General features: G+C 35.4%; 6 protein-coding genes across 10 annotated transcripts in view; 4 read left to right on the top strand and 2 right to left on the bottom strand.

The window, feature by feature from the left end:
* Positions 1-511: 511 nt before the first annotated feature.
* On the top strand, positions 512-2,664 carry LOC115630401 (probable lysine-specific demethylase 4A). 2 transcript variants are annotated; one of them, XM_030526939.1, is made up of 4 exons: positions 512-817; positions 891-981; positions 1,045-1,814; positions 1,876-2,662. In XM_030526939.1, the coding sequence occupies exons 1-4, from the start codon at positions 570-572 to the stop codon at positions 2,234-2,236; spliced, it is 1,470 nt and encodes a 489-aa protein (XP_030382799.1). In that variant the 5' UTR covers positions 512-569; the 3' UTR covers positions 2,237-2,662. The 2 variants fall into 2 exon arrangements, with proteins under 2 accessions (XP_030382799.1, XP_030382791.1); XM_030526931.1 differs by having other exon boundaries at positions 570-817; positions 1,873-2,664.
* A 568-nt stretch (positions 2,665-3,232) lies between these two features.
* On the top strand, positions 3,233-5,680 carry LOC115634217 (polycystin-2-like). Its single transcript, XM_030531807.1, has 8 exons — positions 3,233-3,808; positions 3,862-4,086; positions 4,157-4,394; positions 4,455-4,682; positions 4,741-4,983; positions 5,075-5,274; positions 5,332-5,376; positions 5,429-5,680. The coding sequence occupies exons 1-8, from the start codon at positions 3,246-3,248 to the stop codon at positions 5,532-5,534; spliced, it is 1,848 nt and encodes a 615-aa protein (XP_030387667.1). The 5' UTR covers positions 3,233-3,245; the 3' UTR covers positions 5,535-5,680.
* Positions 5,681-11,858: 6,178 nt separating this feature from the next.
* On the top strand, positions 11,859-14,076 carry LOC115619974 (odorant receptor 43b). The gene is made up of 3 exons (XM_030513009.1): positions 11,859-12,646; positions 13,814-13,919; positions 13,987-14,076. Exons 1-3 carry the CDS (start codon positions 11,859-11,861, stop codon positions 14,074-14,076), a joined length of 984 nt encoding a protein of 327 aa, XP_030368869.1.
* Positions 14,077-14,446: 370 nt separating this feature from the next.
* On the bottom strand, positions 14,447-17,925 carry LOC115620040 (cullin homolog 1). Of its 2 annotated transcripts, XM_030513158.1 has the most exons (4): positions 17,844-17,925; positions 16,170-17,247; positions 15,048-16,097; positions 14,447-14,989 (listed from the first exon to the last, which is right to left on the bottom strand). In XM_030513158.1, exons 2-4 carry the CDS (start codon positions 17,040-17,042, stop codon positions 14,588-14,590), a joined length of 2,325 nt encoding a protein of 774 aa, XP_030369018.1. In that variant the 5' UTR covers positions 17,043-17,247; positions 17,844-17,925; the 3' UTR covers positions 14,447-14,587. The 2 variants fall into 2 exon arrangements, with proteins under 2 accessions (XP_030369018.1, XP_030369017.1); XM_030513157.1 differs by lacking the exon at positions 17,844-17,925 and having other exon boundaries at positions 16,170-17,360.
* A 158-nt stretch (positions 17,926-18,083) lies between these two features.
* On the top strand, positions 18,084-19,608 carry LOC115620041. 2 transcript variants are annotated; one of them, XM_030513160.1, is made up of 3 exons: positions 18,084-18,733; positions 18,932-19,058; positions 19,337-19,608. In XM_030513160.1, exons 1-3 carry the CDS (start codon positions 18,198-18,200, stop codon positions 19,349-19,351), a joined length of 678 nt encoding a protein of 225 aa, XP_030369020.1. In that variant the 5' UTR covers positions 18,084-18,197; the 3' UTR covers positions 19,352-19,608. The 2 variants fall into 2 exon arrangements, with proteins under 2 accessions (XP_030369020.1, XP_030369019.1); XM_030513159.1 differs by lacking the exon at positions 19,337-19,608 and having other exon boundaries at positions 18,085-18,733; positions 18,932-19,285.
* The window catches only part of LOC115620039 (homeobox protein prospero), a 43,435-nt gene continuing 35,593 nt past the window's right edge, over positions 19,605-27,446 (bottom strand). For both annotated transcript variants that reach the window (XM_030513154.1, XM_030513155.1), the window contains exon 5: positions 19,605-20,312. In XM_030513154.1, the coding sequence (XP_030369014.1) occupies positions 20,109-20,312 (204 nt within the window). In that variant the 3' untranslated portion in view covers positions 19,605-20,108. The remainder of the gene's footprint in view (positions 20,313-27,446) is intronic.

Consider the following 27,446-nt stretch of genomic DNA (forward strand, 5'->3'; position numbering starts at 1 on the left):
GAAATAAAAAAACAAAGTTCAAATCGTGACGAATAAATATATAATTTTTTCAAAGGGTCCTGATTGTCTGGACGTGATTTCCTAAAAAAAAAATACAAAAGTATGTAAAAACTTCTTATTACATTTGTCGTTTTCTTTATGTAAAGTTTAAATATGTTTTTTTTTTCTGAGCTCTAACCAGTATACTTCAATATATATTTATATAATTTGTTTATACATTATGGTATCATAATACCTTCGACATATACATACATACTTATGTATATCGTTTTTAAAGGAACTTCGTGGTGAAGTATTTTCTCTGTTTACATACAAGTAAAAAAAACACATTTTATTTATAACCATTAGCTGGTCCTTAGCTCAATAATTTGTAAGTTAATTTTTTTTCTTTTAAATCATACTGCGGTTAAATAATTGAGTTAACAATGCAACTCCGGTCCTTAGAGCGTTGCCACTCAGTAACATAAAATTCTGGCATCCCTAACGCTGCATGGGTTGTCAATTCGCCGCAGGTTCAGCTCTGGTCGGAAATTTAAAGAGTAAATTAAATAATAATTTCAACGCTCAATATGTTTACACGTTGTGCATTTGGGGATGACGAGCAAGCTAAAATACCTCGAATAATGACATTCCGCCCCAGCTACGAAGAATTCAAGAACTTTGCTTCGTACATTGAATACATGGAGTCGCGAGGAGCTCATCTTGCTGGTCTTGCACGAATAAAGCCACCCAAGGAATGGGTTCCGAGGAAATCTGGTTACGACATCGAAAACATTAATATGACTATACCGGCACCGATATGTCAAGTGGTAACGGGGTAAGTTTTGACGCCTTATTACAAAGATTTTTATTATTATAATTAAAATGTTGTGTACTTTGTGCCTGGATAGAACGCAAGGTATGTACCAGCAAATAAACATACAACAACGTCAGATGACGCTGCGTCAGTTTATGGAAAAAGCAAACTCGGAGCTGCATCAGGTGAATGAGAGGATTGCATTATTAGTACGGTGTATTGATACAGTGTATTTATTTTGTTACTAGACTCCACGTCACTTGGACTATGAGGATTTAGAGCGGAAATACTGGAAAAATATAACGTACATATCGCCTATGTATGCGGCGGACGTAAAGGGAACTCTAAGTGATGAAGATTTAGATACATGGAACATTGATCGATTGGACACCATTCTCAATTTAGTGAACACGGATTACGGCATAGAGATTGACGGTGTGAACACGGCTTATTTGTATTTTGGCATGTGGAAAAGCTCATTTGCTTGGCACACGGAAGACATGGACTTGTACTCCATAAATTATTTGCATTTTGGTGCTCCGAAAACCTGGTATGCCATTCCTCCGGCCTATGGTAGGCGCTTAGAGAAGTTGGCCAACGAGACTTTCACCGATAGCTATCAGGAATGCAACGCATACTTACGCCACAAAATGACAATGATAAGTCCAAAGGTTTTGCGGCAGCATAAAATACCTTACAATAAAATCACACAGGAGGCGGGTGAGATTATGATAACCTTTCCTTTCGGCTATCATGCCGGATTTAATCATGGCTTTAATGGCGCGGAGTCTACAAATTTCGCATCGAAGCGTTGGATCGAGTATGGCAAACGAGCGAGTATTTGCAAGTGTCGCAGTGATATGGTTAAGATATCAATGGAGACATTTGTACGTCGGTTCCAGCCGGAACGCTATGAAAACTGGCTAAAGGGCGAGGACTACGGCTGCCATCCGGAGGAGCCCGGAAAAAATTGTGCAGCTGCTCCGCCAACCCTAAATATATATGACCAACAAACGAGGTAATTGAAAACATATAAGCAATTATTTAAATGTTTTATATGAATAATATCCATTCAGCAGCCAAGCAGCTAAGTCGAAAGAAATATCTCCACAAAAGCGTGGATGTTCCCTCGCCATGAATGCGCAAACTATAGCTGTGGAAAATGATGAGGAAGATAAATCAAGTGTATGCAGCTCCAGTAGTTCGCGCTTAAAGAAAGCAGTTGTAAAGCTACGCAAACTCCCGTCAGTATCACCATCACCGTCCTCAGTACGAAATAAGTACGACTTCAACTCTATTGCTGCCGCTCAAATTAAACGCGCGTGGAACGAGTTACCTTGTGATAAGCCTGGTACAAATTTGCTAACGAATGGAATTGTGAAGAACACGAAACGTATGCGATTCCAAACAAAAGAGCTAACCCTCGACGATGAGGATTGAATTGCCTTGTAAAATTAACACCTAGTTTGCCGATCTCGCTGTGTTCCGCAACATAGTCTTATGATACTACCTAATAATTAAATAATGAATAATCAAAGTAGCCTTAATGCAGCCATAGCTTACATAGCCAGCCGTAGTGTACGGTATGTACGGCTTTTGTTCTTGTTCCGTGTTCCTATTTTTTGTGTATTTTGTTTGAACAAAAGTTGCTTAGGTCTGTTAGTTTTTAATCGTACAAAAACACATGTCTTTTTTCAAAACGCGCATATTAATCAATTATGTAATCCTACGAGTTTTATAGGTCTTTCAAATTTGTACGCATAAGAGGGATTCATATACGTATCTTCGATAATTAATTTGTTAATTAATTTGATTGAAATTATAAAATTTACTATACAATTTCTTTGAATTCAAAATTAAATAGAATTCGTTAAGAATCATGGAGAACATACTATTGTAAACGTTTTCAAGGACAAGGTACAAACAAGGAAATTCTTCCGTCGGATTTCCTGCCTGTCCGTTTTAATCGCGTTATGACTGTATTGAAGCGTACAGTTATATTATTTTGGAACTGATAATTATTTTACTTATAGCTGTAATAGAAACGACATGGCTTACAGCGTCTATGCAGATGTGCTGTTCTGTTTATGGAAATTCTTGATCAACAGAGCAGGACGAGTCAATCTAAACATGCCCATCCGCCCTGTATGTATTAAAGTAAGGATCTCTGAAATGAAACGAGCTACGAGTCATGAAACTGGGTATACGGGTTTTTAGCAGTCCGGGAAAATACAAGATAATTTTACCAACTTTGAATGCAAGCCATTGCAGTGTATATAAGCATACGAATGTACGTGCTATATATTAGTAATTAATTTTAAGAAATGTTTAATAAAAAAATTGTATACAATATTTAAGGAAAACATTTTTTCATTGAATTACAACTCCATACTCATATTTGTATAAATTATTCACTCAAATATACACCCAAAAAACGAAACCAATCTACATGAGTTCCTACCGCCATCAACCGCCCAACTATGGACACATCCGGTACACCAGCGAGGTGGAAACACACAACGCCTTAAGGCAAATGGCGATCTTCGTAGTATACCTCATATGTGTCACCGTTGTTTGCAATGCAGCTTCAGAAAAGTCAGTTTTCTATAGCAATTCCAGAATGATGCACTTATTTGGACGGAAGGTTTTTATAAAGCCCAACCAACCAATGCAATTTTCCGATATAACAACTATAGTAGATTTCTGGTATTTCGTAGAGCTAGTGGCGTTGCCGCTTTTTCACGGCAGAAACTTTACTGAAGAGTATGGAAACTACACAGATGAGCGCATAGAAGGGATGGAATTAAATCAAACATTTCTAGTAAATACGGCTCCAACCCTGCGTGGATCGAGATTTTTGAACGAAAACATAATGCTTGGACCCCCAAGACTACGACAGATTCGTGTAAGAAGCGATTCGTGTTTAATGAACTATGCATTCATTAGATATTTCAATAATTGCTATGCATCCTACTCTCCGTTCGATGAATTGACCGACCCAGAATATAAAGGGTAATTGCGAGCAGAAGCTTTTTTCAATGCTCAGTTCATATGTACTTTTGCAGCACAAAATTTTATCAAGCGTCTGCGCTGGGGATCACTACACTAACGGGATCGGTTCACACATACTCTAGTGCTGGCTATGTTCAAAATTTGACCTATGATAAGGAAGAAAACTATAGGATTGTGAGAGAACTTAAAAAGATTAATTGGCTTGACCGTGGTTCTCGTTTGGCCGTGCTCGAGTTCAATACTTATAATATGAACATGCGCAAATTCCAGATCGTAAAGTAAGTTACCGCCCTGGCATATGGCCTAGATGTAACCCATGGCTCATATCTACTCGCAATTACTCTTCAGGTTTATTGCAGAGATATTACCCACTGGACTTGTGAACCCAAACATGTATTTTAAGACTGTCCACGAAGATCCGCTCGAGGCAAAAGGCACCAGTTCCAGTTGGGTATTTTATTGTGCAATAGGCATGTTTGTGATAAATTTATACTATACCTATGCTGATATTAAGAAGTATATTTTGATTGGGAATTACCATTTCATTCGAAATATCACAAACTATGTAGATGTAACCAGAACGATGGTATGTTTAAGAGATGCTAGGGAATGATTTCTCGTAAATGCTTTAACTACCTTCCCTCAGATTGTTTATGCATTCTTGGTTTATTGCATTTACCATTATAGGGAAATCTCTTATCTTGCCAAAAAAATCAGTTCAACAACGGAATTCATCCCTTTGGATAATTTGTCCTATTGGCACATTATAAATCGGTACAATTTAGCTATACTAGTATGCCTCTCCTGGATCTGTATTCTCAAGTTTATGGATTTTAATCCAGTATTGAAAAAACTGGGACATGCTATCAGCGATGTACGGAACTGTGTGTGTGTATTCCCGCAGCTTAATTGGCTTTAAAATTTCTTTTCAGGCTGCGACTGACTTGGCGGCCTTTTTTATAATGTTTGCAATTGTTTCCATTGCTTATGGTGTATTGGGTTTGTTGCTTTTTGGAACCAAAAATATCAACTTTAAAGATTTCAACTGGTCCGTGCTTACAACGGTCCGCATATTAGTGGCAGACTTCAGTTATTTTCAGTTAGAGCAAAAATTTCCTATTCTCGGTCCATTATATTTTATTTCGTATGTAATGATCATGTTTTTTATATTACTGGTAAGTTAATTTGTTCTATGACAGCGATGTTATGAGAGGATAACCTAAAACCCTGTTCATTTTGGAGGCACCTAACTTAAATCTCTTTCAGAATATGTTCCTTGCAGTGATTGTATTAGCCTATCGAACGTCTCAATCAACAATGGTTTTTAAGCCTAGTTTTTTGTGCTATGTCTTAAAAAAACACTTGTTTCGCTTATCGAGAGGCATATTTAAACCGCCCGCTTACCCCAGTTGGAAACAGAATAAATCACACGGTGCTGCGTTGACCCCCGAGAAATTGAGAGATCTGTAAGTTTAATATATGCCCGGTATTTATCTAGTTAATTTTTGCGTATCTTTCTGAAGGCGTAAACAAAAGGAGCTGGAGGATATAGATGAGGACTTAGATACGTGTGTATTTCATTTTAGTTCAATTTGCAGTAAATTAATATTTTATTTTCAGCTTATATGCTCGTCTTGATATGATCGACCAAGTTCTGTATGATCTGACTAAGAACATGGATAATATTGTCCGAGCCGCTGAGAAGGGCGGGAAAAAGAAAAAGTAAGAGGAAAAGGTCTGAAATAAACCTTTAATGCAACTAAATAGTAACACCATTAAAGACATTTAAATTGTTTACAAACTAATCCTCTTTCCTACATTATAAAGACGCCTAGATAAATAATTATCTACCAACAAAGACATGACTCTGTTGCAGGGATAGGTGATGTTATGTTACCTTTGTTAAAAAACTAAATAAAATCAATTAGTTGCTGTATTTCTTTTGGCTAAATATTTGTATTTAATATTTCAGAAATTTCACTATTTATTTCTCGATTTGTCAGCGCTTAGGTACTTAGTATGAGAATCGCAGAGGAGGGCGCCCACAATATTTTTATTTAATTTATCAGAAATTTCACTTTTTAATTTCACAATATTATTATTTCATTTTTCAGAAATTTCACAATTTAATTCTTGATGTGCCAGCGCTTAGGTACTTGACATGAGAATCGCAGAGGAGGGCGCCCACAATATTTTTATTTAATTTATCAGAAATTTCACTTTTTAATTTCACAATATTATTATTTAATTTTGCAAAAATTTCACAATTTAATTTTTGATTTTCCAGCGCTTAGGTACTTGGAATGAGAATCGCAGAGCAGGGAGCCCACAATATTTTCATTTAATTTATCAGAAATTTCACAATATTATTATTCAATTTTTCAGAAATTTCACAATTTAATCCTCGATATGCCAGTGCTAGGTACTTGGTATGAGAATCGCAGAGGAGGGAGCCCACAATATTTTTATATAATTTATCAGAAATTTCACTTTTTAATTTCACAATATTAATATTTCATTTTGCAGTAATTTTACAATTTAATTCTTGATTTGTCAGCGCTTAGGTACTTAGTATGAGAATCGCGGAGGAGGGAGCCCACAATATTTTTATTTCGTTTTTCAAAAATTTCACAATTTAATTACATATTATTAATATTTAATTTTTCAGAAATTTCACAATTTAATTCTTGATTTGCCAGCGCTTAGGTACTTGACATGAGAATCGCAGCGGAGGGCGCCCACAATATTTTTATTTAATTTATCAGAAATTTCACTTTTTAATTTCACAATATTATTATTTAATTTTTCAGAAATTTCACAATTTAATTCTTGATGTGCCAGCGCTTAGGTACTTGACATGAGAATCGCAGAGGAGGGCGCCCACAATATTTTTATTTAATTTATCAGAAATTTCACTTTTTAATTTCACAATATTATTATTTAATTTTTCAGAAATTTCACAATTTAATTCTTGATGTGCCAGCGCTTAGGTACTTGACATGAGAATCGCAGAGGAGGGCGCCCACAATATTTTTATTTAATTTATCAGAATTTTCACTTTTTAATTTCATAATATTATTATTTAATTTTTCAAAAATTTCACAATTTAATTTTTGATTTTCCAGCGCTTAGGTACTTGGAATGAGAATCGCAGAGGAGGGAGCCCACAATATTTTCATTTAATTTATCAGAAATTTCACAATATTATTATTCAATTTTTCAGAAATTTCACAATTTAATCCTCGATATGCCAGTGCTAGGTACTTGGTATGAGAATCGCAGAGGAGGGAGCCCACAATATTTTTATATAATTTATCAGAAATTTCACTTTTTAATTTCACAATATTAATATTTCATTTTGCAGTAATTTTACAATTTAATTCTTGATTTGTCAGCGCTTAGGTACTTAGTATGAGAATCGCGGAGGAGGGAGCCCACAATATTTTTATTTCGTTTTTCAAAAATTTCACAATTTAATTACATATTATTAATATTTAATTTTTCAGAAATTTCACAATTTAATTCTTGATTTGCCAGCGCTTAGGTACTTGGCATGAGAATCGCAAAGGAGGGAGCCCACAATATTTTTATATAATTTATCAGAAATTTCACTTTTTAATTTCACAATATTATTATTTAATTTTTCAGAAATTTCACAATTTAATTCTTGATGTGCCAGCGCTTAGGTACTTGACATGAGAATCGCAGAGGAGGGCGCCCACAATATTTTTATTTAATTTATCAGAATTTTCACTTTTTAATTTCACAATATTATTATTTAATTTTTCAGAAATTTCACAATTTAATTCTTGATTTGCCAGCGCTTAGGTACTTGACATGAGAATCGCAGAGGAGGGCGCCCACAATATTTTTATTTAATTTATCAGAATTTTCACTTTTTAATTTCACAATATTATTATTTAATTTTTCAGAAATTTCACAATTTAATTCTTGATTTGCCAGCGCTTAGGTACTTGACATGGGAATCGCAGTATTTTTATTTAATTTATCAGAAATTTCACTTTTTAATTTCACAATATTATTATTTAATTTTGCAGAAATTTCACAATTTAATTTTTGATTTTCCAGCGCCTAGGTACTTGGTATGAGAATCGCAGAGGAGGGAGCCCACAATATTTTCATTTATTTTATCAGAAATTTCACAATATTATTATTCAATTTTTCAGAAATTTCACAATTTAATCCTCGATATGCCAGTGCTAGGTACTTGGTATGAGAATCGCAGAGGAGGGAGCCCACAATATTTTTATATAATTTATCAGAAATTTCACTATTTAGTTGCATATTATTAATATTTAATTTTGCAGAAATTTCACAATTTAATTCTTGATTTGCCACCGCTTAGGTACTTGTCATGAGAATCGCAGAGGAGGGAGCCCACAATATTTTTATTTAATTTATCAGAAATTTCACAATATTATTATTCAATTTTTCAGAAATTTCACAATTTAGTCCTCGATATGCCAGTGCTAGGTACTTGGTATGAGAATCGCAGAGGAGGGAGCCCACAATATTTTTATATAATTTATCAGAAATTTCACTTTTTAATTTCACAATATTAATATTTCATTTTGCAGAAATTTCACAATTTAATTCTCGATTTGTCAGCGCTTAGGTACTTGACATGAGAATCGCAGAGGAGGGCGCCCACAATATTATTATTTAATTTTTCAGAAATTTCACAATTTAATCCTCGATATGCCAGTGCTAGGTACTTGGTATGAGAATCGCAGAGGAGGGAGCCCACAATATTTTTATATAATTTATCAGAAATTTCACTATTTAGTTGCATATTATTAATATTTAATTTTGCAGAAATTTCACAATTTAATTTTTGATTTTCCAGCGCCTAGGTACTTGGTATGAGAATCGCAGAGGAGGGAGCCCACAATATTTTCATTTATTTTATCAGAAATTTCACAATATTATTATTCAATTTTTCAGAAATTTCACAATTTAATCCTCGATATGCCAGTGCTAGGTACTTGGTATGAGAATCGCAGAGGAGGGAGCCCACAATATTTTTATTTAATTTATCAGAAATTTCACTATTTAATCCCATATTATTAATATTTAATTTTGCAGAAATTTCACAATTTAATTCTCGATTTGTCAGCGCTTAGGTACTTGACATGAGAATCGCAGAGGAGGGCGCCCACAATATTATTATTTAATTTTTCAGAAATTTCACAATTTAATCCTCGATATGCCAGTGCTAGGTACTTGGTATGAGAATCGCAGAGGAGGGAGCCCACAATATTTTTATATAATTTATCAGAAATTTCACTATTTAGTTGCATATTATTAATATTTAATTTTGCAGAAATTTCACAATTTAATTCTTGATTTGCCACCGCTTAGGTACTTGTCATGAGAATCACAGAGGAGGGAGCCCACAATATTTTTATTTAATTTATCAGAAATTTCACAATATTATTATTCAATTTTTCAGAAATTTCACAATTTAATCCTCGATATGCCAGTGCTAGGTACTTGGTATGAGAATCGCAGAGGAGGGAGCCCACAATATTTTTATATAATTTATCAGAAATTTCACTTTTTAATTTCACAATATTAATATTTCATTTTTCAGAAATTTCACAATTTAATCCTCGATATGCCAGTGCTAGGTACTTGGCATGAGAATCGCAGAGGAAGGAGCCCACAATATTTTTATTTAATTTATCAGAAATTTCACTATTTAATCCCATATTATTAATATTTAATTTTGCAGAAATTTCACAATTTAATTCTCGATTTGTCAGCGCTTAGATACTTAGTATGAGAATCGCAGAGGAGGGAGCCCACAATATTTTTATATAATTTATCAGAAATTTCACTTTTTAATTTCACAATATTAATATTTCGTTTTGCAGTAATTTCACAATTTAATTCTTGATTTGCCAGCGCTTAGGTACTTGGTATGAGAATCGCAGAGGAGGGAGCCCACAATATTTTTATATAATTTATCAGAAATTTCACTATTTAGTTGCATATTATTAATATTTAATTTTGCAGAAATTTCAAAATTTAACTCTTGATTTGCCAGCGCTTAGGTACTTGGATTGAGAATCGCAGATTAATTTATTAGACATTTCTTAATTTAATTTCAGACTGTTATAATTTTTATTTTTCAGAAATTTACATACATTTGTACATAGCTTTCGGAACGTACTAAAATAATTTGCTATTGGAAACTTTAGAGAATGTCGGAATAGAATAAGCAGATTGAAATTAAACTTATAGTTGTACGCAAAAATACTGAACTCATTAAAGACGGACAAGACCCGCTAAAAACAAGTAAAAGAGCTAAAGTCGGGTGTCCCGACTTTGAAATACTCTGTACATATGTTTAGAATAAATATAGAAAAATAAAAAGTAAGAGAAATTAAACAAAATTGTTTGATTGATTTTACCTCTTTTGGTATTCGAACTCACGTAAAGGGTGTATAATTGCACATATACAAAGCAAGTGCGTCTGTGTGAGTGTATGTATGTATATGCTCGTATATTCGTGTCTGAGTAAACATGTTAGCAGTCAACCAAACAGCAACATCAACAGCAGCGGGCAGCGCTGCAGCAGCAAATATATTTATATAACTTCTTGTTAAATCGGTCCATCATAATGAAACTTGGCATACGGATACATAATTACTAACTGGGGCTATTTGCAAAATTTGAAATTTCGAAATTCTAAGAATTACGGGAGTTATAGAAAATCGCGATTTGCATGGGAGAGGGGGGATGGAGGGAAATTCCACACATTTTCTGCGTATTCACATAAGGCATCTGGGACTAAAATTTGGTGTCCGTAGGTCTAATAGTCTCCGATATATAGGCGATTATACGGATGAAACATCGGGAAAACCCCCATAGGGGGGAAGTGGGGGGAAAATCAAAAAAATAAAACAAACTTGCACAGCGTACATACATAACGCATCTTTGTGCAAAGTTTGGTGTCTCTACCTCTTATAGTCTCTGAGATACAGGTGTTCATACGGACAGACGGACAGACAGACAGGGCTAGATCGAATATGAAGAATATATATACTTTGTGGGGTTTGCCACGCCTCCTTCTGCCTGTTACATTTTCAGCTCCCGCAAACCTAATATACTCTTGTACATTTTATGTACAGAGTATAATTAATAATATCAAGTTCACGTCGATAATTTCGATTAATTTGGTCCTTAACAATTAATGAACATGTTGCCAATACTTTTGTCGACGACTGTACATTTTACCACACATGCAACAATAAACAAGAAGAAATGCTACAGTCGAGCATGCCCGACAGTGAAATACCCTGTATCCAAACAAATTGCTGACGTTGAGTTATGTATATACATACATACCTATAGTATAGTATGTATATATGTATATACGCGAATAGCGTGCGTAGCAGAAGTAAAAAGAAGAAGAGCGAATCCGATGCTGCAGTTTGTGGGCGTAGTTACGCCCCATTTTAGGGTTTCATGTGTACAGCGAATGCATAATCCGTGCATATCAAAGAAGTGGACACATGCGATTTCCCAGCAATGTGTTGATTACACTAGGCAACAGCTATTTGAAGGTGCTTGGAGAGCTAAACCGTCCTGGTTTCTTCTTTTATTTTCTGTAATAACTGTATGTTCTACCGTCATCCAATTTCCATTAACTGCGGTCCACTGCTGGTATAATTATAAAACAAAAGGTATTGAAATAATCGCATTTAACAATTCAGTTAACGGGAAAATACATTTTATATTTTGAATAAGATATTATTTGTTGCTATTTGGTTGCTTTTAAATACGATGTAAATATTTGCGGTATAAAAATGCTCCGATTTTGTTGGTTGGTGCAATTATAAACGGTTTCGGAAATAATGCAAAATATTTTGGGAGATAATTTGTGGTGACGTCCCAGCAATTAATCGCTAAGCCCTTAATTAAAAGGTTATACAACTAAACGCACATGAAAAGAAAAACAAATAGTACGGATTCCACTATATAAGGATCCTTTTATACCGGGGGCAATTGACTAGTTTGAGAAATGTTCTTCAAGCGCATCTATCCGGCGCCATTGAGCGTTCCTACTGGTACTCGGGACTCGAACATTTACACAATGAATATATTTCGGATTTCTGGAATGAATTTAAATGGTGATATTAGTTACTGGAAACTATTCTGGCGGCTCATCTCGTATTTTTACATTATGTGCTACCTACCGCTTAGTTTCTTGTTAAGTTTCATTAAGTATTATTCCGAGTTCACACCCGCTAGTCTGCTCATAACGTTACAACTAGCCCTAAACTCTTGGTTCTTCACTTTGAAGTTCATAGCTGTAGTCTTTTACGAGAAACGTATGGAACAAGCTAATAAATGTTTGGACTCACTTGATGTGTATTGTGTTTCCAAGGAGGAGCAACTACGAATTCGTGGAACAGTGGCCAAGTGCAATAAATTGTACCTGATATTCACAACGGTATGTTTCTGTTATGCCACTTCAAGTTTTTTAGATGCACTTTTGAACAACCGCGTCGCCTTCAATACCTATTATCCATTTGTGAATTGGCGTGAGGGTCACACGCAATTAATCGTCCATGCATTCGTGGAGTACGTGCTCATAGGTTACTCCATCTTAGTGGTCACAGCAGTCGACTGTTACGGCGTTATGTTTGTGGAGGCACTGCGTGAGCATGTAAACTTGCTTAAGGATCGTGTCCAGAAATTAGGCGGACAAAACATGGGGGTGAAGCTGGATACAGCCTCACATACTTCAGAAGAGGATAGCTACGCAGCACTCGTAGAATGCATTGAGGCACACAAAACAATGTTGGAGTAAGTGATATCAATATGATCCCATGATCATGTATATCCATATATACATACATATGTATGCATTTTATTTATGTAGATCAAACTGTGGTGATTTACCTCTTTAAGCCATAACAACGGTACATACCTTGTAATCTCCACAAAACAGGATAATAAAAAAAATTTTAATTAATTAATTAAATTAAATAAAACAAGATAGAACGCTACAGTCGCGCAAGCCTGACAGCAAAAAAGCCTGTGCTCTCCACAAAAAAAGAAAAAATAAAAAAAATAATTTAATAAATTAATTAAATACAAAATATTTAGAAAAAATAAACAAACTCGGGAGAACCTGAATACCATGTTTGGTTATTCTAGCTCTTGTACTTTCTGGGATCCTTGCGCTCATACAGACAGACAGACGGACGGACAAGCTATATCGACTCGTCTTGTCATGCTGACAACTTTGCAGGGTCTGCCATACCTCCTTCTGTGTGTTACATAAGTTCGAACAAATCTAGTATACCAGTTTACCATTTGGGTATAGGGCAATAAAATTTGGGTTCCGAAGTACAGAAGACTTTTTGAAATAGAGCGACTGATATTTTGGTAAAATGAATTTTATAATATTCCATTAATTCAATAAATCGCTTTGCACGAAGTACTTCAAAAGAGTCTTCGCCGACATGTCCTTCCAAACAATGGTACAAGCATTTTCGATAATTTCGACGTTCTTATAGCGCTTCCCTTTCACTCAAGCCATTCCGACGGTTCATGAATCGTCTATACCAATCCGGAACTTTGCTACAAGATTAACAATTATCACTATTAACTTGCTTGGGACCGAATAATTGAATTGTTTATTATTAACATCATCTGTTGAAAAGTGTTTATGACGTTTTAGAAATGTAATGTATCATTATCTATTGTTCCCATTAGATTGTGTAAAATAATCCGACCAGTAATTTCCCGAACAATTTTTGCCCAGTTCTTGATATGCGGTTCGGTTTTGGGCATCACCACTATTAATCTACTAATATTTGCGGATCCATCAAACCGATTTTCAATTGTGCTCTACGTGCTGGGCGTGCTCCTGCAATCTTTTCCACTTTGTTACTATTGCGATTGCCTTATCCATGATTGTAATATATTAGCTGATGAGTTATTTCACTCTCCGTGGCATCAACAAAGTCAGCGCTACAAGAAAGCGGTATTACAGTTTATGCTAAAGTTGCAACACCCCATGACATTTACGGCCATGAACATTTTCAACATTAACTTGGCCACAAATATCAATGTGAGTTAAAGTAATCACACACTATAGTACTAACATACTTTAAGGAAACGTTGAAATATTTCCGCAGGTAGCCAAATTCGCTTTAACTGTGTACACCATCGCCAAGGGATTTCATTTGGAGGACAAAATGAATACACATGAAAATAATAGCTTTTGAAAAAGTTTTCTACAAGAGTACAAAAAACTGATTCATTTTACAATTTATAACTGCATCAAACTTATATTTCTTCTTTTTTATATTTTAATATAATAATAAGTATGTATGCGTAAACAAAACTATGAACAAAGTATACTAAAACATATCTTCATCGAACAAATATTAGGATGAACAAAATAAAAAAGTCTAAATGAATTTTAACTGTGCTTGCATAATTTGTATGTGTGTATGTATAAATGTACTTGTTTTTTTTTTTACTTTTTACATACGTTGCTGGCGGTATGCTTAAGAGATTCAAGCTTCCTCAGCGGTAACGCCTATTACAAAGGTTTCCAAGTGGCAAGGGGAAAATGATTTCGGGTAGGGGTGCTTTTTTATGCTGGAAGGTATTGGGAAACTGCAGGTTTATTTTGTTTTTATATTGGTGCGTGGGTTTGTGATATGATCATGTTGATGACTTCTAATGGCTATCCCAGATGAAAAAAGCGAACATCTCAATTAAACATAAAAATTAGGCGAGATAACTATAGGTGTCCTTTTGTCCCTCCATGCGTTCCAGATACTCTTTTTCGATCAATATATCAATGCATTTTTTGATGACTGGCACCTTGGGCTTAAAGCGCGTTGACAATTGATTGAGCACTTCCGAGATAAGATTAGTGTGATTCAGACGCTTGCGCATTTTCATGATGCGCACAATTGCAGCTTGAATCAACAGTTTGCGGTCTTCCTCGATGTGTTTATGTACAGTCTCCTGTTCCACTTTAAGCTCAGTCTTCAACGGTTGATTAATGTTGATTCTACGTTTCTTATTCTTGTAGTCTAAGAATAGTTCTACTGTCGACTCTGGTGTCAGCGAATTCTCATTATCAGTTGAGGTGAGTACTTTCACCTTGAGCAGTATTTGCAGTACCTGAGAAGGATACAAATATTGTTTAATAGTCCTATATCGAAATTGTTTTCGTGCTTACCTGGATCAAATTTTCCAGTTGGGTCTGTGTGTTGTCCAGCAACTGCTGCACTGTGAAGCTAAGCTGATCGTTGAATTGCAGCAGCACGGACATTTGGAACGTGCTCGCTTGCAATGTGTAGACGGTTGAGGAATTGTTACGGTTGACGCTCATAATAAGTTCACCCTTGCACATGTGATACAGCCAATTAAGTTTGCGGCCGGAGTGACGAGCAGCGTAAAATGTATTGAATTGCTGTACGGAACGCTCAAGTTCTGAAGGCAATAGGAAATTATTGCTCTGCATAAATGGCCATGAGCCGGAAGAGAGCACTTCGATGCCAAAGTCAATTTCGGGTGTAATATTTTCCGTTTGCAGGTACTGCTTAAAGCTTGTATTTAAATCCTTGGAAACACCAATGTCCTGGAACATACGCTGCAACTTAATGGTGTACTCATAGCCGCACGTCTGTTTCAGTTTAGAGATCATCATGGCTTCAGCATCGTCCGATGCCGATGTATGGTTTACTAAACGCTTTGCCAACATTTTTGAATAGTATTTCTGGAAGACATCCTTATCTTCAATATATTTGAAAACCACCATAACCTGATTCAGATTATCTTCAAGCTCCTTGTCTTCTGGATTTTTGGCAGACTTCTTGAGCAACAAATCGCAGTATTTGGCAAGCAATTCGGGGGATTTACTGGCGGTATGTGCATTGGTTACCACATTTGTGTTGATGAATTTTCCGCAGGCCTTGTCTAGGGAAGCTACAAAACCATTGTCATTGTTGAAAGCCGTCAAAACAAGTGCATTATATTTTTTATGAACATCCAAAATGGTTTGTACATAGATCTTCGGATCATTGGCCGCTTCAGTGGTGCCGCACTTCTCAATTGCATCGGTTCCTTGTTGCAAAATGTGAATCTCCAGGATGATTTTAAAGTCATTTAGATTTCTTGGAGATAGCGCCACCAGCATATACATGCGTTTTAAATCATCATTACGGTCGGCGTTTAGCAAATTCTGGAACTCGGTTTGGAATATTTTCAAATGCTTTTCGATCAATACCTATAGTTGGGAGAGCGAAATGTAAGTACATTCATAGTAAAATTAGCCGCCAATGTGCTTCATAAAACTCACCTGTTCGCAGGTCGATTTAAGCGCCTCGGCTGTGCTTTCGTGCAAATAAGACATGGCGTTCGTTGAGTTTGGGCCGCGCACGCGCTGTTTCTCTTCCTCGAGACGATTGTCAACATGCTTCAAGTATTCAGTCACCGTATTGGCTGATAGGAACGCTTCAGATTCTTTCTCGTAGAAAGTGGAGGTGTCGGCAATAAACTTTCGTTCAAAGTTGTCCTTGTACACCGATAATTTTCGTTCAGTGCTGTCTGTCTCCTCCTCGTCAAAACTCAACTCCACATAGCATTCGATTACATCGCGTACTAGTGAGCGGTTAATAAGTTTACCCTGACGCTCTTCCTCTATGGACTTGAGGACTGCCTTTGTAACCGGCTCGTTAAGAACTTGAAACAGGTGCATCTTCCAGGTGACTAGAGCCAGGCGGTAAATCTTGTAGATGCCCTTTTGACCCTCTTCACATTCGCGCTTTACCCAATTGCGATTCAAGTAATTGCAAATGCCGTCGAGCACAGTGCTGGAGAACTGGTATGATTTCCATTGTTTTGTATAGCGCGAGAGAAGGACTTCCTCGCCGCTGATTGACTTGAACTTGTCAAGCAAATCGCCCAAATACTCCTGCAGAAATTGCTCAAGACGATCGTAAAGTTTCTTGCCCACCAACTGTGCACCACCAGATCTACGACCAGTGGGCGCTGCTGTCACATTTGTACAGTAGTCGTACACATGCGTGTAAAATCTCATGTACTGGCTTCTGTTTAATGACTTATCTTGATCGAAAACTTGTCGTATACCATCGACTAGTTCAGTCCAGATATCGTCCAGATTTACGGGTTTTTGTGTGGTTTGCGCACAACCATTATTTGACCGATTCATCTTGGCAGCAGGTGGCAAATGTCGATTGCCGTCGGTCTGTTGTTGTTGCAACTGTGATGTTGGCGGGAGGTCTGGAGCGGGCGACGGCAACTGCGACGACGGAGGGTTGCTGTCGAGATGACGTCGTTTGGATGCTCTTGTTTTAGTTATTTTGGTCGGAATTTTGGCAAATGAAATACTAAAAAATTTGGATGTAATGATTTATCTGAAAATATGAAGAACAGACAGCAGTAGTACGCGTCAATAAGGTACCAACACGTCACAGGCACACCCGCACCACAAAGTAAAAAGCTTCGAAGTCACTCGTCAAAAAAGTGTCAATGTCATACAAACAGTAGAAAATTTAATTCCAGCGATTTATGCCATAAAGTGGTTAAATATTTCAGTGTATACACCACGCATTTGTTTGTTCGTGTATGGCTGCTACCAACATAATTCAACTTCCTGGTTTGGCAAAAACATGCGCGCACACTAATGCAAAAATGTAGACGCATATAATTACATGCACATGTGTACATGTATGTATAGTACATACATACATACAGATGTATGTAACATGTAGCACAAATTAAACATTTTCATGCAATGGGAAGCTAATTTTGTACAATTTAAAAGAAACCATTAAATAATTTTGAGTTTAATATAAAATTGAATACTCAAAGCTCTTTAATAAACGTTTTTCTTTGATCAGCAAGCAACTTCGTTTGGATCACACTTTTTCTTTTGTCCGTGCAACGCCATTTTATATCACACCTCAAATTGCAAAACACCATACGGACAAACACTTTTATAAAACATTACCTGTTGCCAGATGTATTTTAATATTAAGATCGTGTTAAAATTAGATTGTAATCTATTTTATAGGGGGAATTAGAGTTTTTCGCGTTGTGAAAATTGTTCACTTTCCAACTAACAAAAAACAGTGATACGACAAATATGAGTAATCGATTAATACTACCGATAATTACTTGCTCTGCTGCCAGGTGGCAGCTCTGTGGAAACATCGAATTTGCTGTCAAAATGACTAAATTTCAGCCCTAGTAATGCAAATGACTGAAACAAAAACGGCAATAGTTCAATAGCATTGTATTTTATATACGACTTCCCACCGTGTGGCGATTTATCCATAACAAAACACAATTTTTAAAGGAAGCCATGCCAAATACATTGCACTATCCGCACTGGGCGCGCGCAGTGGCGACTGTATCCTTGTTGTTCTTGGCATTGCAACAAACTTGCCCGGTAGCTGCAGCAGCTGACCAGCAGCAGAAATTGGAGTTATCCACAAACTTAAATGTTACTCGTAATTTAAATGTCGAAGGAAGCGCAATAGCTGATGCGCACAAAACAGCGAAAAAGGCGTTGACTGTTGATGATGCGGCAGCGGTAGCGGCGCCACCAAAGCCAGTGGAAGGCGAAAAAGAGGTGGTCATAAGCGAACGACCGGGTCCACCGGTTCCAGCTACTGCAAATAAAGAAATAAATGAGCACAAGGATGTCGATCATATTCGGCAGCCCGCAGCTTCGAAGGAGCTTGGAATCGAACCAGTAGACGAAGTTCACATCCAACAATCCAAATTTAATTTGCTGAACGATAACATGGATTTTCCCGAAACATACACAGCTGTGTTCTATATCATGGTTGGCATTACCAGCTCGGCCATATTGATATTGGTATTGCGAGTGTATCGGTAAGTATATATACATATATATATATATGTATGTACTTACATATAGGTATGTACGTATGTTCGCTAATTTATGAAATTATTTATAAGTTTGAAGCGTGACTTGACGCGCCATCTGATTGCTTATCAGTGCATATGTGTACACAAACTCAAGATTGTTTACTTAATAATAATATATGATATTTGTTTGTATTCTTGCAGCTTGCGTTTGTCTCGAGCTGAGCGTAAATATGGTGTACAAGGCGATCGAGCCAATCAGGAATTGACACCATTGCCTATGGCCATTGAGGATGTAAATAGCGACGAAGAAGATCACACACTGTTTGAGGTCAATCGTCATAATATACGCATATTATGAAATTAGAAATTAGCATTGCCAAAGTTGCTTTTGAATCCTAATTTTATAGTCTTGCCTTCTCAGTAGCTCTCTATTAGTATTTCTGTAATTGTATTTAATTATGCGCTTCAACAAGTTATTGCGTATACATTTTGTGAATTCAATTGTAGAATTAGTTTTAAGTTACCTACCGCATACTACAATTAATCATATTGCCTTAATTTACATGGTAGCGTTAACTAAATGTTACTCATTTTTCCTCCCATCAGTTGGTTCAAATCTAACAAAAAAAAACCATTTGTGATAAAGATGATATGTTGATGTCAAAACGAAAAGGTGCAGTTGCATATGCGAACTGGAATAATGCGTTTCAGTAATTGAGCATGTTGGTATTCTCAGACTATAGACGCTTTCGAATTTTGTATACAAATATACAAAACTATATATTGTGAACTGCAAGCTGATTGTCGTTAAAAAATAAAAATAAACGCTAAATATAGTAAATGTTTAAGCATTAACTGAAATAAAATAGTAAACTCGATTTGTTTGTTACTTTATTATATATACACACATTTCGCTTATTTACAGAAGAACTACCATAATTATACAATACAATACATTCCATATAGTACACGCACACTTTCAGTTGTTTCCACAATATGACAAATGCTAGTTTGAGCGCACAGAAAAAAGCGTTAATAGCCTGCTACTTGCAATTGAAATGCACTTACGACTTAAGAGCTAACATCACAAAAAATAATTTAATTACAGTACTGCTGTTCATGCAGATTCGGACCAAGTATATAAAACTAAAGTGTATCATAGTGTGTATAGAGCTAACAAATTATTATTCCTTTTGTATGGTATATGTTCGTGTTTAATTAGTTAACGACATTCGTTGTTCTTTCTATGAGTTACTACGGCACTGTTTCAATCCATATGCAATTCTAAATATAAGTAGATACCAGTGCTAGCTAAATTATTTGGGAATTAATTCTATAACTAGGGCGTACATGTAGATATAACAATTATGTTCCTAGTCTAAATCATGCTGCCAAACATACGTTTGCCTCGCGTTAATACCAAACTTACAACCATTACGGTTAATAGAAAAAATACCAGACTTAGAAATGTGGTGATGAAGCGACATCTTTGGCGGAACTTCTTCTCCTTTTCCATTTTTAGACGTAACTGTTCGGCACGCGGCAGATCGAGAGTAAAATCCGATTCGGGTCGTGATGAAGGCTGTGCAGTTTTAAAATATAAGACAAAATACAGATATTAATTAAGAAAACAAAACTGGAAGTAGCTGTACTTAACAACCGTGTTTTTTATTTTATTTTGCAAGTAACCTTAACGCATTTTCTCTTATTTTTAAAAGTGTAATTAAGATCATAATATTTGGCGCTATAATTAATGAGCACCATCAGCGCTTCTTCACTTTAAATCATTGTGTTAAACGTTTGTTGCTTGGCTCTCTTTATGTAAATGGCCTATGCACAAGCTAATTATTCGACTGAGCGCAGCTACGATGGCCACTGACCATTGCCCATTCATATCATTGTTTTGACATTGATGAAGACTTTTATGGATCCTAAAAGCAAACACCTTTTCTATTTCACTTTAAATTTATTTAATTCATTTCAGATATGCCTCCGCTAGGCATCGTTGCGACGGTCAACGCTTTAATAGGGCAGGCAAGTTTGGAGTCATAAATTAAAATTATTATTGCTATTGTTATAATTATTATTAATAATATTATTATAATATATAAAGGGCCTACGAAATTCGCGGTCATGAACGAATATGTTTAGATTATCTTAAAACATTACATTCGATTATGGGCAAAATTTTTATATTCCTTGTCTGTGAAAGCTTCCAATTCAGCTACATTCATTAAAAGGAATATGTAGTGGATTTGTATATTTGTTTAACAGTACAAGTACAATAATAAGCGTTTCAGTTTGGATGCTATGGTGATTTTACTTCCGGTAAAACAAACTCAATGGTCATGAAAAAAACTATCTGAATCCTTTAAAGACAATATGGATACGAAAAGTTTTTTGAGAAGCCGTTTATCCTTCATTTCGTGACACAATTATTTCAGCTTCGGCCGAATGGCCATACTTTAATCATTTATTTGGTGGGTTGCTGTTATCAAAATGGTCCACTCCAATGACTATTATAATTAAATACTTATACTCTGGGAAACGTTTTCCATAAATGCATTGCCCTACATACATATGCTAAAGATCGTAAAAGCGTTTTCCACAAATAAGGTGTCAGTTTTCCTTCTTTAAAATAAATGCAAACCGATTTTGGCTTGGGTCTACTCGTGCAGTCTACAAAATGTAGGTCATACTAGTGTTAGGCGTGGCATCTTAAAATTTGCATTCTTCAAAAAATGGTCTCAACATGTGAAAAGGCGACAACGCACAAAAATTTGACCCACTGGCGTTTGCTCGCTTCTCTCTGATGTTTTTATTTTATTTTTGCATCTTTATCACTTCTTCTCAGCGGATGATGTTGTTTTTTGTTGTACTTCAGCTGTTGTTTTCGTTGTTTATTTTAAGCAAGTCACAGCTATATACGAGTATGTATGTATGTATGTAACCTTGAGTCTGGACAAAAAAAGCAGACATAACACATATGTATTTATGGTATGTATGTACATACTTGTATGTAAGTGATAGTAAGATACAAGTATTAATTCTCAGTAAATGCAAAATATGAAGAGGGCGAGGCATTTATAATTTCACTTGATAATAATTGAAATTTTATGGGTCTGTTTTCCAGAAAGCGCGAGCAAGCTGCATTGCGTATACGCCATGAGTGCCAATTTATGTAACTATGTACATATGTATATTTAATTTACATTCAATAATTAAAGACGAACGCTATCACATCTTGAGGCGAATCCTTTGGAGTTCACACTTATGTCATGTCATAAATTCTTAAGCCACTAACGGAACTGCGGCATTAAGGCACTTTATCTGCTTCCCAGGGAACTCGAAGTGACTTCCTTTTAAGCTGAAGTGTGTAGTGGTCGAGTGTGTGTGTGTGTGTGTGTGTGTGTGTTTGTGCAGCAGGATATTTGAATATACATTCTCGCACTTATGCAGTGAACTATCTTTATAAATAATTCGAAGCGGAATAGGAATACACTATTTATATCAGTTTCTAAAGAATATGTATAACTCCATCTCATTAGGCGCGCAAAAATAGTTTCTTCTATTTTTTACATGTGGGGAAATGTTGGGTTCATTCATTTTGTTTTTGACGCGCAGGCTGAACGTGTCAAAAGTGTAACAAAATATAAAAAGTTGTTTGCTAGTTTTATTGCCACAACATTACACAAAATTTTGAGCTATTGGCAAAACTATGTACACACATATGTATTTAAGATGACTGAGTAGTAAATAAAAAATTGAAGTATATTCCTGATTGCTGTTTAGAACTCCAATATAAGGCTCTAAAAGGGTTTATTAAATTTATCTTGAAAAAAATATGTGCCAATTTTCAAATAAAAAAAACAATAAAACTAAAACATAGGCTTAAATATTGTCTGTTTTTAATATATGGCCCCGAACTACTGTGTTTGAAGAATTTCTGTACCCATATTACAGTTTGCCTTAACCTTTCCGATAAAGTACTTTAACTATTTATTTACTTGAAAAAATGCACTTAGAATTTGTTTAAATTCGTCTTTGTTGCGCGTATTCATTTTATGTTGACAACAATTCGTCCTTTTTTAAGTACTTTGTACTTAAAGGGTATATTATAAATTCTAAACGGAAATGTAACGTAACAGGCAGAGCACATGTTATCTATTCATGTTTATCTATCCGTCCATATACTTGTCTTTTGAACGATAATATATCTTATAATGTAAAGTGGTTTTGAACTTGCCTAGAGAAATTTATTAACAATTTTGTATTTTTTTTAAGATCTATTATAAAGAAGTTCAACTATATGAATGTTGTCATATGAAAGTACACTCGTACACATAAACATTAAGACAAGGGATATTACTTTTATAGAGATTTTTGTTGTGTTAACTAAGTGACGGAACTTGCAGCTTTTTGTAAATAAACAGAAGTACATATCAGATATCAAATATCTATTCGTAGCAAGTGAAAGTTGGGCATATGCAATGAAGTTATTAAAACACCATTCAAGTCTAGTTTCATTTTTGAAGTGTTTCCAAAACTTTTGGGGTGTGTTTGCCGTGGTGTGTGTACGTATGTATATACATATATGCGTGTATATATGTATGTACTTTGAGTTACTTCAGGTAAAGGCAAATGTCTTCATGTTGCCAAAAGACACACATTGATTTTTTTTTTGCATGCATATTTTTCTTTTTGTCAATGGATATTCACACACACAAACACACACCCTATGAAGTGGCGTGAAAGATGAAATAAGAAATTAAAATGAAAACAACTTTGCGGTTTTTTTTGCCTTCCGGCTTCTTTTTTGCTTCACTGCGTCTTTTTTCGCCATTACAGCCTGCCGTTGTGTGCGGCTCATTTTGATAATTTTGTTTTTTCTTTCTTTCTCGCTGCCTTTGTGTTTGCGGCGCACAGCTTGTCTGAGGTTAGTGATGCTGTCGTTGCTGTTATTGTTGTTGTTGTGTTGCTGTTATTGCTGCTATTGTTGTTGTTGTTGTGTTGCTGTGACTGCTTTATGGGCTTACACAGTTTTATTTTTTTGCTGTTTATCAGTCAAAGTACTCAAAAAAACGACGTAATCGATGTGGGGAAATTACCGCATAACTTGACTGGTAATATATACCTGCAAGCACACACATACACACAGACATGTACGAAGATGATTACGAGGTGCGTTCGAGAAACAATGAGAATTTTCCTGGTTGTGCAAATATACTCCTGTTATCGCTAGAGCCAATTTTAACGCTTTTCAAATATGTTTTCCAAATAGAAATACATAAATTCTTGAAATTATTATTATTGTGGTAGAGTGTCTTTTATTTTATTTTCTATGTTTAACTCGTTTCCGCGGGGCATTTAAAAAATGATTAATTTTAAGTTCGCCAAAACACAACGATACGACTTTGAATAGCCCTCCAATAAATCTGCTTGACAATTAAATATATTTTTTTCTGCAGATAAGAAGCGTGTGTCATGTGTCATATTTAAAATGTAAAAGGATAAAATGCATACATATTTATCAATTTGCATGAAACGCGTTACTTTTTAATGCTAACGGTACTTGAGATTAAGAGCTGATGACAAACGGTTGTATGACAAAGCAACACAAAGTAAAAGGGTAAAGACTTTTATACATAAGTACCTCTATCAAAACCAAATTTTGCACATACATACCTACACACATATATCAATTTTACTGAGGAATAGCAATCTCTCTGTCCTCTGCTGTGGTGGCACAAAAGTTTTGCTATAATATTCGCACGTATGCGTACTTTTTGGTGGATCCCTTTGCCCGGTAAATAAATTCTGGGCGATCTACAATTTCCGGCCATACCAATGTACACTTAATTTCGGGACATGTTTACCCAAACTACAACGAGCTCTAGCAATTGGAGAAATGAAACTTTAGTTTTTGAACACACCTCGTGCAGCTGCAGAGGCGCGTTTTTTACATATCTCGCGTGTGTGTGTGTGTCTGTGTTTCGTGGGTGGGTGTGCGTTTTTAACGGTTTAGGGGCTTGCACGCAACTCACACTTAACTTTACTGAGAGACTTGCAAATTAGGCGCAGTTTATTAGCCCTATTTAACTCATGGACAGCCGCAGCCCAAGCTCGAGGGCACTCGCACTCGCACACGCACACACTCACACAACGTGCCAATAGCTCGTCTTAGCTAATTTGCAAATTATGCCATATCGCATAGTTTACAAATATGTATGCATATACATACATATGTATGTGTGTTGTAAGTTGCGTGCAAGTCCACAAACATTGTAGTAGCAATAAATTAAAACGACAAATAAATAAATAATAGTTCATTTAGCATATCAAACTTGTTGTTATAAATATGATGAGTTGCTGTAAATTCCCACAAGAGTAACCTTGAAAACTATTGGGTTGGGGTTAGATGAAATACAAATGTTATTTGCTAATTTCACAAGGCATCTCTATAAGTATAAAGACATGCCTAATAAGCGACAAAGAAAATTTACAGATACTCTACTAGTCGCGTCGTTGTTGCTTTTTAATTTGCCGCGCACGTTTTTCACTGACATTGAAACACTTTTTCTATTTTTTTTTTTCGTTTTTTTTATAGAGATGGAAGTTGGCCAAGTTTAATGCAGTAATAACTAAAGCCAAAGAGAAAACAAATTAAAGCACGTATACGCGGCTGGTATGGTTGTTATTGGGTATGGTAAATCACTTTTTCGGTGGTCTGGGCCTTGACTACAAGTATTTTCGACTCATTAAATTAGTTTGTAAAAAACTCGACTGCAACTTATGAGCTAGTTTGTAGTTTAAGCCGAATTTTGCCAAATTTTTAACTCACTTCACTGTAATATAAGATGCATTGTGAATTGTTATTAAATATAGACTGCCTTTTTGCTTAAATTTAACTACGGACTTTAAATGGCAGTTGAAAACACTACACATGTATATGTATGTATATACATATAGTAGGATATATAAGTATATGCATATATATATATAGTATGTATATATTTTTTCTAACACTCACCATCATCAAATTTGTTGGAAGATTTAGTGGAGTTTAGGTTACATCTAAGCGCTCGACCGCTGAGCTTAAACTAAACTAAGTTGTGAGACTTCGACTCAAACATGCCATCCTCTGTGGACAGATGGATTGTGAGTATATATATATATATATATATATATATAGTATATGTATGTACGACAGGCATACAGTTTTCTGCGATTACAAATTAGCGGGACTGTGCAAATTAAACTGAAGTGTGGCAATAAGCCACTTGCTGTTTTCCTACTTCTTTGCGCAATTATTTGGGATTATGCTTGAATGCAAATACAAATACATTGCACCCTCGATAGAGTAAACTGTCCACGAAAACTTTTAGTATTACTACAATTAACTTACTAAACAATCGAAATAATAGTTTCCTGAAGAACACTCTTAAGTAGTTAAATTAATGAATTAAAGCATAGTAAGCCTAAAAGTTTACGCAACTTATTGCTTTTATGTTTTAAGTGGGAATTAAACTCGAAAAATGAAGCTCGAAAACCCGCATATGGAATATTGGTGAAATACAATATAAGTAATTCACTCAATTGAATATTCGTATATGCAATTGTTCACATTTGCGAGTATAGCCTGTACTTAATATAGAGGTAATTATACCCTGTGCCCAAAGGGTAAAAGAGTATACTAGTTTTGTGCGCATGTATGTAACACACAGTAGGAGGCGTGGCAGACCCCACAAAGTATTTATATTCTTGATCAGGGTGATAAGCCGAGTCGAGTCCGTCTGCCTGTCCGTCTGTATGAACGCAAGGATCTCAGAAACTATATTTTTTTTTTTATTAATTTTTTAAATTTCTATAATTATTCTAAACATAGGTACACCCGACTTTAGCTTCTCTACTTGTATTTGTTTCATTTAATTTATCAGAAATTTAAAAATTCATTTATATTTAATTTAATTTATCAGAAATTTCACTATTTTTTTAATTTAATTCAATTTTTCAACTAAACCCACGATTTGCCATTACTTAGGTACTTGGTATGAGAATCGCAGAGGAGGGCGGCCACAATATTTTTTTTATTTAATTTAATTTACCAGAAATTGTACAATTTATTTTTATTTAATTTAATTTATCAGAAATTTCACAACTTAAAGCTCGATTTGCCATCACTTAGGTACTTGGTATGAGAATCGCAGAGAAGGGCGGCCGCAATATTTTTTTATTTAATTTAATTTACCAGAAATTTTACTTTTTTTTTTTTATTTAATTTAATTTATCAGAAATTTCACAACCTTAAGCTCGATTTGCCATCACTTAGGTACTTGGTATGAGAATCGCAGAGGAGGGCGGCCCCAATATTTTTACACTCTGGGCTTAAAATGTCTGTCTGTCCGCCTCTCTGTCCATATATATAATATTTGGCTGTTGTTGTTGTTCTTGTTAATGCTTAATGCTTTCAACATTGTTATGCATACATGCTCACACAGACACGAATAGACACGCATAGACATGCATACACTCACTCCTATGTAAATGTCTAATTATACACCTTTTACGAGAGTTTGAATACCAAGGGATGTAAAGTTTTTTTTTAAATTTTTTTAATTTCTATAAATTTTCTACACATATGTACAGAGTATTTCGAAGTCGGCACACCCGACTTTAGCTTCTCTACTTGTTTTAAATATATTTGCCTAGCTATTTA

The sequence above is a fragment of the Scaptodrosophila lebanonensis genome, unplaced genomic scaffold, assembly GCF_003285725.1.
Source record: "Scaptodrosophila lebanonensis strain 11010-0011.00,11010-0021.00 unplaced genomic scaffold, SlebRS2 tig00000001-arrow-pilon, whole genome shotgun sequence".
In the NCBI taxonomy this organism is placed as follows: Eukaryota; Metazoa; Arthropoda; class Insecta; order Diptera; family Drosophilidae; genus Scaptodrosophila; species Scaptodrosophila lebanonensis.

What these genes read in the sequence shown, in the direction of transcription:
- LOC115620040 (XM_030513158.1), bottom strand. Translation starts at nt 17,042, where the DNA reads ATGAATCGGTCAAATAATGGTTGTGCGCAAACCACACAAAAACCCGTA. An exon ending in TTAAATCGACCTGCGAACAG is followed by an intron (nt 16,098 to 16,169) that starts GTGAGTTTTATG and finishes TCCCAACTATAG; the next exon opens with GTATTGATCGAAAAGCATTT. An exon ending in AACTGGAAAATTTGATCCAG is followed by an intron (nt 14,990 to 15,047) that starts GTAAGCACGAAA and finishes TATCCTTCTCAG; the next exon opens with GTACTGCAAATACTGCTCAA.
- LOC115630401 (XM_030526931.1), top strand. Translation starts at nt 570, where the DNA reads ATGTTTACACGTTGTGCATTTGGGGATGACGAGCAAGCTAAAATACCT. An exon ending in ATATGTCAAGTGGTAACGGG is followed by an intron (nt 818 to 890) that starts GTAAGTTTTGAC and finishes GTGCCTGGATAG; the next exon opens with AACGCAAGGTATGTACCAGC. An exon ending in ATATATGACCAACAAACGAG is followed by an intron (nt 1,815 to 1,872) that starts GTAATTGAAAAC and finishes ATATCCATTCAG; the next exon opens with CAGCCAAGCAGCTAAGTCGA.
- LOC115620041 (XM_030513159.1), top strand. Translation starts at nt 18,198, where the DNA reads ATGCCAAATACATTGCACTATCCGCACTGGGCGCGCGCAGTGGCGACT. An exon ending in TTGGTATTGCGAGTGTATCG is followed by an intron (nt 18,734 to 18,931) that starts GTAAGTATATAT and finishes GTATTCTTGCAG; the next exon opens with CTTGCGTTTGTCTCGAGCTG.
- LOC115619974 (XM_030513009.1), top strand. Translation starts at nt 11,859, where the DNA reads ATGTTCTTCAAGCGCATCTATCCGGCGCCATTGAGCGTTCCTACTGGT. An exon ending in GCACACAAAACAATGTTGGA is followed by an intron (nt 12,647 to 13,813) that starts GTAAGTGATATC and finishes GCATCAACAAAG; the next exon opens with TCAGCGCTACAAGAAAGCGG. An exon ending in ACTTGGCCACAAATATCAAT is followed by an intron (nt 13,920 to 13,986) that starts GTGAGTTAAAGT and finishes ATATTTCCGCAG; the next exon opens with GTAGCCAAATTCGCTTTAAC.
- LOC115634217 (XM_030531807.1), top strand. Translation starts at nt 3,246, where the DNA reads ATGAGTTCCTACCGCCATCAACCGCCCAACTATGGACACATCCGGTAC. An exon ending in TGGGACATGCTATCAGCGAT is followed by an intron (nt 4,683 to 4,740) that starts GTACGGAACTGT and finishes ATTTCTTTTCAG; the next exon opens with GCTGCGACTGACTTGGCGGC. An exon ending in CCCGAGAAATTGAGAGATCT is followed by an intron (nt 5,275 to 5,331) that starts GTAAGTTTAATA and finishes ATCTTTCTGAAG; the next exon opens with GCGTAAACAAAAGGAGCTGG.